Source organism: Phalacrocorax aristotelis, chromosome 4, assembly GCF_949628215.1.
Source record: "Phalacrocorax aristotelis chromosome 4, bGulAri2.1, whole genome shotgun sequence".
Classification (NCBI taxonomy): Eukaryota; Metazoa; Chordata; class Aves; order Suliformes; family Phalacrocoracidae; genus Phalacrocorax; species Phalacrocorax aristotelis.
This window is the reverse complement of record NC_134279.1, coordinates 4102208-4115347: the sequence shown is the minus strand read 5'-3', so window position 1 is coordinate 4115347 and position 13140 is coordinate 4102208. Positions and strand designations below refer to the sequence as shown.

The window sequence follows — 13140 nt, the reverse complement described above, 5'->3', positions numbered from 1 at the left end:
GGTCTGCTCTTTAGTATTTTTTGTCAGTCAATAGGTTTTCCAGTATTAGCTTAGAATCAAGGAACTCAACGCAAATCAACCCAACTCCTGTGTTTTAAGCAGCCTATATAGTACAAACTGAGGCCCAGCGCAGCTCTGATAGTTCCAACTGGATCTTTAAAATGTCATTTTCCACATTGTTTTTTTCGCAGCCAGAGAAACCAATAGCAAAAAAACACCAAACAAACAAACAAAAACACACAAAACACCACCATCACCCCTGAAACTGATGAAGTAAGGACTTTCAAGTAGATCTATATTTAATAACCATCTTTTGAGTTCCTTGTGCTGTTATACAGACCTTCAGGGTCTCCTAAGACGTCTGCATACCTGCTGTCAGACCTTGTCAGGCCACTAGATATGGATTTGCCGTGTACTAGAGCTCAGCCGTCTCTGTCAATGACCGCTGTCTTTTTACATACCTGTGACCACTTAGTGCATGTTACCTTTCTTATGGCATTTTTCTTCGTATAAATCTGTATTCTCCAACCACTGTCACATAAGCAGCGAATATTTAATGAAATATTTATTTGCGAATCTTGAATCTCCCCAATCATGCATAGTTTTTTTGTTTACTGTATGACTAGTTTTTAAGCATCCATGACAGTGAAATAATTTTCTGGCAGCATATATTTCAGTCTGGCCACAATTTATTTTTAATTTTTCACCAAAGAGAATATCAACACTGGCACCGGGGCTTTTGTGTGATACAGCACTATTATATTCAATCAAATCTTTATTAGAAATGCTCTTTGGGGGGCAGTAGGGCATAAGAAGGATAATAATTTATGGGTGGTGGTAGTGGTAAAGGTAAAAGGAAAATAAAACTTAAACATGTTCATCTTTAGCTCTAAGTCTACTTGTCCCATAGGCAATCTGTAACAGATGTCCAAGAGTTTTCTATTTATAAACTTGTTCTAAAGCTTTACTTGAATATCAGGATTCAGCTGAGCAATCATGTCACACTGCATCGTGTATGGAACTCGAAAAGCTACGTCTGTGAAACATCGTTTCCACTGCCATTGCGCGGCTCTAGTTGTGCTAAAACATCGCAGCCGCTGATTTCTCACATTCTGGGCATGGTTCTCCCTCCCAGGCAGCAGCAACACAAACCAAGTTACGTTCCTCCTCTTTACAAGCGTACCGGGAACTGGTATCATTCCGTTTGTGCATGGCTCTCCTGGAACCTTTTTGACTGGTCGTTTATTTTGAATTAAATGTGAAAGAGGGAAGGAATGTTGTCAGTTCTGTCGATTAATATTGGCAGCCAGGTAGAGGAAGGAAGGAAAGTGGGTAGAGCAGTTCGCACGGCAGCAGCGGGTGGCACAAGCAATACTCGCACGCCGGGGTGTCGGTCAGCATGCACGTGATCCAGGCTCACCACCATAAATGCTATCCACTGCTCAGTGGGTACTTTGAAGATGTAGACGTGGCACTTGGGGACATGGTTTAGGAGACATGGTAGTGTTGGGCTGACAGTTGGACTTGATCATCCCAGAGGTCTTTTCCAACGTTAATAATTCCATGATTCTATGATTCTCATAGTTCATATGATTCATTATGATTCTATGAAAGACCTTTGAGATGAAGCTGGAGAAGGAAAGAAGAGCCCTCTAAGGCACAAATGACACAAGGTTATGCTAGCACTGTGCAAATAAAATCATTCAGTTAGTTCAACATGCAACAGCCTACCTAGTATAAAACATCATCAGAAGAAGACACGTTGCACTAGCGTGCACTTAGAATGTCAGAAATTGCAGCGAATATAAGCTCATCACAGTTCATGGCCGCTCCTCACAGAAAAGGGAAATTTCCCAGAGGCTCTGCAGCCAGGATCTTCTTTAACAGGAGTTCCAGCAGTTGCATAGCCTGAAAATTTTGTAGATTCCTAAGAGGCCAGTAACGTAATTTTGGGGCAGGACCAAACTATAAATATCGAAGTAGATGTGAGTTGTGCCAGAATATTTGTCACCATTTTTAAATATATCTGAAAGGATGAAAGCATGATTGGCTATATTTCCAAAAAAACCAAGGAGGATGGCTGACAGGAGTGTAACGTTAGGCTATGGAAATGAAGAATGAAGACTGTGATGGACATATCTGTGAAAAATGCACTCCAGGTGAGCGCAGGACAGTAACTATAGGAAGCACTTATAAGCGTACGTGAACATATTTCTACATGCTTGTTATAACTATGTCGTAACCTCCCTTTTGGTCGGGCACAGCTGGTTGAACTATGGGACCGTCTGAAAATGTATTTAGATTTGTTTTAATTGCCAGCCTTGATAAGGTATAATTAAAACCTATTACCAAAGTAATCTCGGACATCACAATGTGTAAAGTTCTATATCCGTGACCTGAAGCTTGTATTTGGTATAGCAGTGAGTCATCCAAATTCCATTTGTAGTATTTAACAACTATTTAAAACATCCTGACCCTTACAAGCACTTCGTTAGCATTCTTCCCTCTGAAGATCATGCACCATTCCAAGTTAAAATCATCCCTCCCCCTTAAAGCTCGCATTAGAAAGGGAGACCTTTGCTGCAGCTGTGCAGCCGTAACCTTGAAATCAAATACTTCACGAGGCCAAGAGCAATACTTAGAATTATATTTTGCTACAGTTGTACCCTTTTGACCAATCTGTATTTTCAGCTTTGCTGTTGTGTGGGAAAAAAATGTACTGTTTTGTGAATGACAGGCAGCTGGTAAAACACTTGCAGCAGGCTGTGGTATTATCCCTCATAAACTAGAGAAGTTTTTTTCTTTACAAAGAGAGAGATTTCTCCTCCACCGTTAAACTTAAGTTATTCTGAAAAGATCCATCCAGTTTAAATTTTCTAGATTTATGTTGCATTATAAGGTCATGCCTTGCCCCGGTTCTCTTGCTCCGGCCTTTTTAACTGCAGTAATATTGAGACAAGTTTTAAACGAGACAGGTGACCTTGTATGTAAAAACCCGTGATCTAGGAACAAATGACACTGTTCCTTCTGTAGTTTTTGTTGCGAGGAAACCATGCTGGAGATTACAGCGGCTCTCTGAGAAAGAGATTTTAACAATAGCGTGCCAAAGCTTCAAAGCAGTAATATGCTGGTGGCTATGGCAGCCTCGAAATGTGCACTGTAGCCTACTCAGATTATTTGGCTCTTCAGAAACTCAGTAAAAACGTCCACACCCCGTACTCGCTGACATCCAGACTGTAGAATTCAAAGGAGATTCTGTGTCTACATTTTAAAAGACGTGTAGACGTGGCACTTCAGGGCATGGTGTAGGAGACATGGTAGTGTTGGGTTGATGGTTGGACCTGATGATCCTAGAGGTCTTTTCCAACCCTAATGATTCTGTGATTCTGTCTGAGGTTAAGGGTGACCTTAACTGAGAACTGGCGTTGTTGCAGCAGAAACCCGCCCACGGTGCTTGTGTTAGCGGTAAGCCGGAGAGGCGCTCTGTCCAAGGACACTTCCTGAGGACTTACGAGTGTTGATGAAAGTGTCAGAGATGTGGGTCCGTGGCCAAGCATAGGCACGGCCGTGACAGACCACTGAATGGGGTCTGCAAAGCTCGCTCACTTCTCAGTCCTGAGAGGTGCCTGTGATGGTCTCCAGAAACACGCGTAAGGGAGCTGCTCCATTGCCCGTGAGAAATAAATGATTTTGTCCTCATCCTTGGGGCAGCAAAATTCTATTTTGCCATTATGACTGAGAAGCCCTAGCTGCAAACAGGTGGTGTAAATGCCTAAATGCAGCTCCTTTGCTTCATTATTCTTAAATAAATCTACCATGTAGTGTCAGAGCCACGTCGTGTCGAGAGGGGTTATATCACCTCTAATGCCACTGAGCACTGCGTGACCCTATTTTCAGTAAGGACTTTCCCTGGCCTCTGCTATAAAAATGTCCCCTTTTCGTCAGGAAGCACACTGGGCAGCAAATTACCCAGCTGTTCTTTCCAGAAGCAGTTGTTTCAGTAGGACTATACAGATTTAAAGACTTGGTTCCGTTTCATTTGGGATCATGAACCTTGCGTAACTGGGAAATGGGAGGGTCCTCCAGGAAGGCAACCGCCCGCTCTGCAGTGGTGGTGTTTCAGTCGTTACAGGGACTGACACAAGAGGTATATCTAAGGTCAAGTCCTAAATTTCCAGAGTGACTTTATCAGCGTCAGTTGAGCGACTGCACATTTACATCGCTGCAGGAAGCTGAGATCAGAATCTGGGCCTTTGCCTATGAAATACGGCAGGAAATTGAGGAAAATCTGCATTAAATATAGAGTAAGTTAACAGTTCTGGTTATGCCGTCATAAACCAGGGAGTAAGCCACGGGTGGAATCTGATAATTCACAAGTAGCACATCTGTGAGTTAATTACCAGGGTCCACCAGTGAAGGTGAAGGGAATGATGTAAGTCCTGTGACTCACCAGGTTTAGAAACTCATGTTTCTAATGCGCTGTTTCCAGCGATGAGTGCCTGGCAAAAGCACAGCATGCACCTGGGAAGCAGAATGCAGCGAAGTCCTGCTTTTTTCCCTTCCCCGCTAGGAAGGTACGCTAAGGACAGGGGCGGGCAAAAATTAACCGGGATGAAAGGAAATGCCTAGTTACATTTCCTGCTCTTGGAAATATGAAGAACATTGGCTGTGTGCATAGGCCAAAGCCTGCTCTGCTCTTACTGTAGTTGTAGCTATTAAGCTAAAAATAACAGTTCAAAAAGCTGTTCTTTAGGCAGACGAGGCTCTCTGGCCTCAGGCATAACCAGGAAGAGCCCTGGAATGCACATCCTGAATTGCAACCTTTCTTGTTACTGACAGCTTTGCCTGCTAGCTAAGGAGAAACGCGTAGTCTCCAACTAGTAAGAATTACCCTTCTGAGATTGTACCAAGTGTTAGAAGAACAGTTATAATGTTATCGTAGGAGCGTTAGCACTTAAATCGATTTTCTCTGACAAACTGTCTTCCCAAGACCTCGTTTACTGTTATTATTCCTGCTTCTCTTGAGCTCAGAGCCGTGTGCCAGTCTCCTGCACCACAGGAGTGTCTCGTTTCTGCAGCAGCTGGCAGGCAGGGCTAGGGAGGGCAGAGAAGGAAAATATAACATGTCTTATTTTCCTTTTTGGAAAACAGTTTTATCTGCATCCTCCAAGGTGTGTCTCGTCTTAAAACAGCTTTTCCTTCCCCAAGAAAGACCAGTTGAGATTCCCTGCTCCCTGAAGCCGTCCCAGCCCAGCAGCAAGCAGCTCGGTGGCGTGGAGGGAATAGGAGCGGAGCTGCGACTCGGAGACATCCCTCTGAGTCGCACCTCCCGGGGCCATTCCTCAGAAGCCAGGCTTCGGACAGAAACTCCCGCAGCCAGCCTAATTCTTTGCTGTCCGTGCTAGTACCGACTCTGCTCGCTGCCGTGATTGGCTTTGAAGGAACGGTCTCCTTTAATTTTTCAGCTGCGCTTAACTTTAGAGAGCTGCTATCTTCCTGGGCTTAGGTTTGTGTGTCAGATAGGTATGTCTCGGAAACAGAAAGGTTAGATGCCGGCCTGCTCTGAAACAACTAGAAAAGGGCGTGTTCAACAGCCCCTACCTTGACTGAAGATAACTGCAGGTGAGCCTTCAACTGAAGTCATCCTCTCTCAACACGCTTAACCGGGTTAATTTTATGGTCTCGACACACACAAAGACCGCATAACAAGTACTAAAAATATAGCATTTCCTAATGGTATAATAAATTCAATTTTAACTGCTGTATATTTGAATTAATGTATTCACTGCACTCAAGCTTAAATACCTATGAAGGTTCTTTTTTTTTTCCCCCTAAGGGAAAAACACTTCCTCCGGCTCTCACAACCCTTCTGCTCCTTTCACTGAGCATCCCGCATGGGCTGCGTAAACCATGCTGGCAACGCCTGAATGCCTACAAATATTTTCTTAAGTGGAATATTAATAGCACGTTATCTTCCAAGGCCTCTTCACTCGAAGGTCAGCAGAGTATTTTGCTGACATAAGCCTACTTGTGTCTTTACAAAAAGCGGAGGGGAAAAAAACAACAAAAGAAAAAGGGAAGTTTTGTCAGGCCCATAAGGAAAGAAGGCCGAGTCTACAGATGTCTGACGAAGATTGCCCTCGAGTGTTTCCATTTGCAGTTGGGTGGTGACTAACCGCGTTTGGTGTGGCTAACGGGGCACTGCCGGAAGGCAGCACTGGAAAATCCAAGGCTGTGTTGTCCCGCTGCCTGCTAATAGCTGTGCTCTTCAGGGAGGCACACTCTGTTGCATCTGCCTAATGATAATTATATATTTTTTTTTCTACTATTCAAACAATCTTAATTCCAAACCTTCTTTTAGATGATTCTGTAGTTCTGACGTTGGTCACCTGCTCGGGAATGGTCCCCTTTAGCCACCCTCCTGCCACTCTGAATATTTTGGGTGTGTTGGAAATATTTTGATTAGATAAGCAAAAATCATATTATGGCTACAGATAAATGTACGTGGATATCGTAATGCGTGGATGATATAATAAGCTGGCGTTTGGTATTTTTAAAAAAGAAAGAATTAATGAAAAAACATGTAACTGCTAGAAAATATGCATACATTTGAACAGATATTTAGTGTGATGCTTCTAATGTTTGTCTGGGTCCGTGGTGCTGTTACAGCTTACATTAAAAGGACATCATATTCTGTTTGCCATTTTGCTGTGGATGGGTTAAAGGCAAACTAGCGTTACTAGCCCATTTTGCGTTTTACCGTTTATAGTCTTAGGTTTCTAGACACATTCTTTTGGTCTCGTAAACATGGGGGGAAAGCAGGAGTACAAAATATTTGAATAGAGAACTCTCTTAAAGGGAATGTCGTTTCAGTATATGAAAATTTAAGGGTTTCTTCTAAGGTTTGGGAGGGTTTGGAGTTGTTTTTTTCTTTAAAGAACTTGATTTAACGTGCTGTAAAGTTCCTTTGATTTCAGAAAAAGGCGTTCTACCTCAGGAGTTAAACTTTATAGGTTTTACAATGCAGATGTAATTTTATCAATATCCCTTTCCAGTGTGGACAAGCCTTTCGGTGGTAGCTCGTTAAAATCACTAAATCCACTTTTACTTCCACGTTCGCCCAGCTGCGGCATTGCAAACTGCAGCACAACCCTTAGTTATTTCTGAATAGCTTTTTTTTTTTTAGTGGAAATTTTAGAGTGGGGGCATTTCTGTTCATATCAGGTTGTACAGAATCAGTTACATTCGACCCAAATTAAAGTTCCCCCAAGACAGCGTTATTTTTTTTTCCTCTCCAGAGCAAGGACAGCAAGTGCTGTTGTGAACTGAATGACATTTGTGCAGGCATCTAGGCGGGCAAAATCCAGCCACTTGCATTAGACAGTGTTATTGAAGGTAATCAAGGCGTGTAAACAAAAACCTTATACACACTCTATGGATATCAGTGAAGAAGCCGCTTCTTGTGTCTGCTCTATCCATTTAGTGCACAGAAACTTCTCCGAAGCGTCCGTCGGAAGGTGTACCTGGGAGAAAAATATTAACTCTGGGAACCCTTGACTGTCACACCGCCCCTTCTGTTCCGACACGATAATGCTGACGTTGGGAACTTTTCATGAGAGAGGCTGCTCCAGCTGATTTGATTTTTCATGCGGTGCGCAAGTGAACACCCCGCCGTGCAAGAGGGAAGTTGTGCTCCGTGAGAAAAGAGGGCCCCTTGCTCCCTCCCCATCCAAAAATACTCCTGTGTCGTACAGGAGGCTCTTGGAGGTGGGATTACTCAGAGCCGCGGGGAGCAGGGCAAACTTTTAAGGGTAATCTGAACTTTCAGAACTAGAATCCATCAGCTCTTAAGAAACGAGAGGCAGAAGCGTTCCTGCGGGAGGGACACCAGCCAGCCCGTCTGCTAGCGGGGACCAGCCGGAGCTGCTGAGGGCTGCCGGCGCAGGGGTGCCGGAGCTGCAGGATTTCATCCGAGCGGCTGTTTAAGAGTTAACGCTTTATGAAATCTAGTTTGAGTAAAAGTTGTTCCTGTCGTGATGACTCACGTTAGACAGGTCAAACCTGCACATTTACTTCCCTTTAGCCTAGTCGTGCATGAACTGAAGTTTCTGCTTGCTTCGGTGTCTTTCAGGACTGGGGTGAAGTTGTATTTTGCAACTACAGCACATTCATACTTTAATCCGAATTTTTTTTTTTAAAAAATGATAGCACTTCGAAAAGGCACATTCCTCCCATTTGCCACAGCCTTACCAGAATTGGAGGGGTTGGGATTTGGGACTGTTTTGTGGCTGAAAACAAATCCGGTACGTTCATACCTTCCAGATGTTTGTGGCCATTTCAGAAACACTTAATCAATATTTTTTTTTTGGGGGGGGGGGGGGGGGGGGGGGGCAGGAGGGCAAAGCTCGCTTTGGGAAGGAGAATCGGGACTCACTGGTGGAAAGAGCTGCCTTTTGGGGGGGGGGGGGGCTTCGCCTCCGAAACGGGGGGAGCAGCATCCAAGAGGGGGGCGCTGCCCGGTGGGGGGGGAAGGCGAGGAAGAGGAGGAGAGGCCGGGAGGGAAGAAAGCGCGAAAGAAGTTGCCGAGGGGAAGGAGGTGGGTTTGCAGGGGAGGGGGGAGCAGGGTTGCGGCTGCCCCCCGGGGCCGGGGTCCCCCTGCCCGGGCGGCGGGGAGGGGAGCGGAGAGGCGGGACGGGACGGGAGGGGGGGGGGGAGGGAGCGGCCCGGCCCGGCAGCGCCGGAGGGGGCGGGCGGAGGGGCCGGTGTGCGCGGAGGGGCGCGGGGGAGGCGGCCCGGCCCTCCCCTCCCCTCCGTCCCGTCCCGCCGGCCGCGGCGCCCCGACTCCCCCCGCCATGGGCACCGGCCCCGGGCCGGGCGGGCAGAGGCGCCCCGGTGCCGGGCCGGAGGCGGGCCGAGGATGCTGTGACCCCCGGCGGGGCCCTGCCCACCCGCCCGGCACCGGCCCCGGCTCCGGCTGCGGCACCGGCCCCGGCCCCGGGCAGGGCGGCCTCCGCGCCGGCTCGACTTGCTGAAGTCGGTGGTGGCTGCGATGAGGGGGGCTCCCCTCCGGCCCCCCGCCCGCCGGGACCTCTGACGGTCCCTGCCCCCGCCCCGGAGGCTCCTTCGGTCTGTTGGGTTTGGGGTTTGTTGGTTTGTTGGGTTTTGGGTTTTTTTTTTTGTTTCTTTTTATTATTTTTTTTCCCCGTCTCACCCTTGCTCCAGCCAAGGTGAATGGCCCGCGGTGGGTGCAACTGGCCTCACCGCCTCTGCAAGGGGAAAATGCTGGCAGTAGGGGTGCTGGCCGGCCTCTCGGTGCTCAGCCTCCTCGCTTACGGCTACCTGTCCTGGGACAGCCTCGGACTCGGCCCCGGAGAGACGGAGGTGACGAGGACCGAGCTGGGAGAGGAGCTGGGGGCCGGTGCCCCGAGCTCGCAGCCTCACATCATCTTCATCCTGGCCGACGATCAGGGATTCAGAGACGTAGGGTACCACGGATCGGAGATCAGGACGCCCACTCTGGACAAGCTAGCTGCCGAAGGGGTTAAACTGGAGAACTATTACGTTCAGCCTATGTGCACGCCATCCAGAAGCCAATTTATCACTGGAAAGTAAGTTTACTACTTCGGCACTCACCTCGCTGGCTTAAACGCTGTCCCGGTTGAAAAGAGCAGGGGTCGAAGCTGGCTCGGTACACCCTCGTCTTACCCCGCTGGCAGAGGGGTGCCTTTCTGATTCACTTAAAAACCCTGAACAAAACAGACTTTTTAATGCGTTTGAAATAGCGATATAAAAACTCACGCTCTGTGAGCCAATAAGGGTTCAGCACTGCGAGCTACCCCTGCAGAGTGCTACAGCACGCTTACATTTACTGCCTTACAAACATACGTGCTAGTTGTCAAGTAACGGCGCTATTCCCGGGAAGCGATCGGCTTAGGTTTCCCGTGCCATTTCCAAGCGACTTACGGGAGGAGTCCGCGTTAGGGAGCTGAAAGCATTACTTTTTCCCCGGTACATTCATTTCAACCGGCACGTTGGATCATGGGTCTGGCTGAGCCGTGACTTAATGCGAGTTCTCTCAATTATATTGAATTTATGAGATGACTTCCCAGCGTGTCACATGTGGGTGAGCGCAGGGAACCCAGAGTCTCTTTCAGGATCCTGTGAGCCACGGTATCGCTCTTGTCACAATGCGATTGCTGCTTTGCAAACGATTAGAAAGTTTTCTCTTTAGCTGCTAAAATAGGTGCCTCACCGAAGCGGTAAAAGCGGTGAGTTGGTGTTGTGGTTTGCCATCTCTGGGAAATTGTGTTTTACTGGGGTTTATTAAGTAAATAACCAATTACCCAGCCTAAGGCTCTTCTTACATGGGAAGGTTAATAAGGATCCGGGGGGTGGGGGTCTGTGAATGTGCGTGTGTGCATTTGAACAGTTCCCAAATAACTCAAGTGTGGACACATTTACTCTGGAACAAAACCGCCTTGTTTCTGTTTAGCTTAACTCACTTTGACAGGAACAGGGAACTCTTAAAAGAGCAAAACAAAATGAGAGGAAAAAAATTACATAGTTTATTTTCTCCTTTCCTTAAGTATAAACAGGAACAAGGCAATGTTAATATTGCTGGTAAAAGAAACACATGTTTAAATCAAACAAGCGACAGGCCTGGTGTCTTGCATCTCCGTATGGTAGAGCTGGAGACAATTCCTGGTCTCGGTCTAGCTCCCAGACTTGCTGCACCAGGGAGATTTGCACGGAGAGCTGATATTATCTAGAGCAAGACTTCCCCACACGGTTTTTTGTTTGTTTGTTTGGGTTTTTTCCTTTTTCTTTACGTGGACAGAGTCTTAGAAGAGAAGTTATTCTGAGACACGTACTAACTCATTCACAAGAACATAGTCACCCTGCGGCAACTAAAGCCACAGCTTACCAGGGAAACGTGTGTCAGGATAGTGTTTAAAGCCTCTTGGTTGTCTTTAAAGCCGTGCCGCAGTTGGAAGCAAGGACCTGCGCCAGCAGCGCGCAGCCAGCCAGCTTTCTGAGGACGGTGGTTTGGGAAGCAGTGCTTTACAAAGGGAATGCCGTGCTGCACAACAATGACTCACACGGCGGCTGGAGGGACGGGGCGGCTGGGTTCCAGGGGAACCAGGGTGCTGCGTTGGCTCATGGAGACCGCAGAAGTTGTCTAAATGCGAAAAAGAATAGGAGGAATAACAGTAACTCGGTTTAACTGTTTTAATCCTTTTTAACAAAGGAAGCAGTTTGTGTGTAAATATATACTGGTAGGAAAAGGTAGGCATGTCCCGAGGAACCATGCTCTTTTCATCAGCTCGTCAGGCGGAAATGGCTCTACAAATCTGCCTACTTTGGTTTTGGAACCTTTTATAGGAAAAAAAAAAAAGGGAAATTTGCTTATACGTCGTTTTTATTTTCTTAGTCTGCTGGTCTAAAACCCTTAGAATATTTTTTTTCATGTTGTTCTGCTTTGGGAAAAAGGAGTAGCAGAGAGAAAGCACTGCCTTGCGTGACTGAGAAATAAGCGAGGTAATGGTGAGGGGTTAATAGGTTTGGGTAGAGCATTAACAAGGCGGATTCAGAGGATACTATTATCCCTGCTGGCTGAAGAGAAATGCTAGTGATAACTACTTTTAATTAAAATGCCAGGACTGAGAAACCTCTAATCCACGAGAAGTGCTATTCTTTCTTGAACTCCAAAATGTGTTAGTTCAAGGCGAAAAGCCTGCTCGTCCACTGAAGGATCGCCTGGATGCTCCGTGCCTCCCAACACACGTACCACGCTTAACGTGTTCCAGACGTTACCTGACTGATCTATGAAAAACAGAGGGATTTGTGTAAACCGGCCTCATTAGGGAGCACTCAGGTTGCCAAGTGGAAGTTAGACTTCAGGCAAAGAGACTTCAAATGCTCCAAATTATTCCTAGGTCTCCAGGCCTCTAAGGCTTGTCTTAGCAAAGAGACCCTTCTTTTGGTAGCTGTCCTGTGCTGGTGAACGAGCACAGGGAAGGAGGTTGGAGGTGGCACGTCAAAAGGAAGAGGTAGAAGTAACTTGTTTTTCCTCTTTGTGCCATACCACAGCATAACAGCTGGTGAGCCTGTCTTCCTGACCGCTTCTGCTTCCCTCTGTTTGCTTTCTCATGTCCTGTGCTTGAGGCTTTGGCCTGCTTTGATTTCTCGCTTTCCGCCAGTATTACCTCTTTCCCCATTCACTCCATTGAAAACAATTGCTTTTAGGCACATAGTAAGGCTGGCTTCCACAGCTTTTTTTATTTTGGGCTTTATTTATGGGTGTGGGGAGGGGGTTGCAGCTGAGCTGAATCTCGGGAACAGAGGAGAAAAGCGTGAGCCAGTGGGCTGAGTGCCACATGTGATGTGCTCTCCTGGCCAGCCGGGCTGGGGCCAAGGCAGGGAGGTGAGGGAAGCGGCTCTCGGGAAGCAGCTCAGCCCGTGCTCCGCAGCTGCACCGCTGCGATCCCAGCAGAGATCTGGGCCGGAGAGTTTGCTCTGGCTCGTGCTGCTCCTGGGACTGCAGCAGTTCCTGCCTGAGATCCTACAGCTGGATTGAAAATTCGGTCATCGGTGGTTTTTGGAGACTCATCCCTGTCATCGCTTTGTGCTGGTTTGAGCAAGGCAGTGGACTGTGCATACTCAAGAGGTTATTGACCTGCTGATAAACTGTAGAAAGACTGTAAGCATGTATGGCTTTTCGGGTGGGTTTTTTTCGTCCTCTCCCAAAAGATGTGAGTGAACTGAAGTTGTTCTCCAGACCAATTGTATTGCGTGATACAGTATTTTTTTGTTGTTTTTTTCTCCTTGAAAGTATCACAGAATCATTAGGGTTGGAAAAGACCTCTAGGATCATCAAGTCCAACCACCAACCCAACACCCCTCGGCGTCCTAAACCATGTCCCCAAGTGCCACATCTAGACGTTTTTGAACACCCCAGGGACGGTGACTCCCCCACCTCTCTGGGCAGCCTGTGCCAGGGCCTGACCACTTTTGCAGTGAAGGCATTTTTCCTAGTCTCCAATCTAAGCCTCCCCTGACGCAGCTTGAGGCCGTTTCCTCTCATTCTATTGCTGAGTAATAGGCCTGCCTCAATAAACTAAATAATTTAAGCAGAATAGC

The 13140-nt window shown here is 47.1% G+C and overlaps 1 protein-coding gene and 1 long non-coding RNA gene across 2 annotated transcripts in view; one reads left to right on the top strand and one right to left on the bottom strand.

The window, feature by feature from the left end:
* Positions 1-654: 654 nt before the first annotated feature.
* On the bottom strand, positions 655-11377 carry LOC142055998 (uncharacterized). The gene is made up of 3 exons (XR_012660159.1): positions 9634-11377; positions 7432-7523; positions 655-1629 (listed from the first exon to the last, which is right to left on the bottom strand). It is a non-coding gene; the product is annotated as an uncharacterized LOC142055998 (long non-coding RNA).
* Positions 8086-13140, top strand: part of ARSJ (arylsulfatase family member J) — a 46650-nt gene continuing 41595 nt past the window's right edge. The window contains exons 1-2 of the mRNA XM_075090118.1: positions 8086-8303; positions 9223-9608. Coding sequence (XP_074946219.1) covers positions 9232-9608 — 377 coding nt within the window. The 5' untranslated portion in view covers positions 8086-8303; positions 9223-9231. The remainder of the gene's footprint in view (positions 8304-9222; positions 9609-13140) is intronic.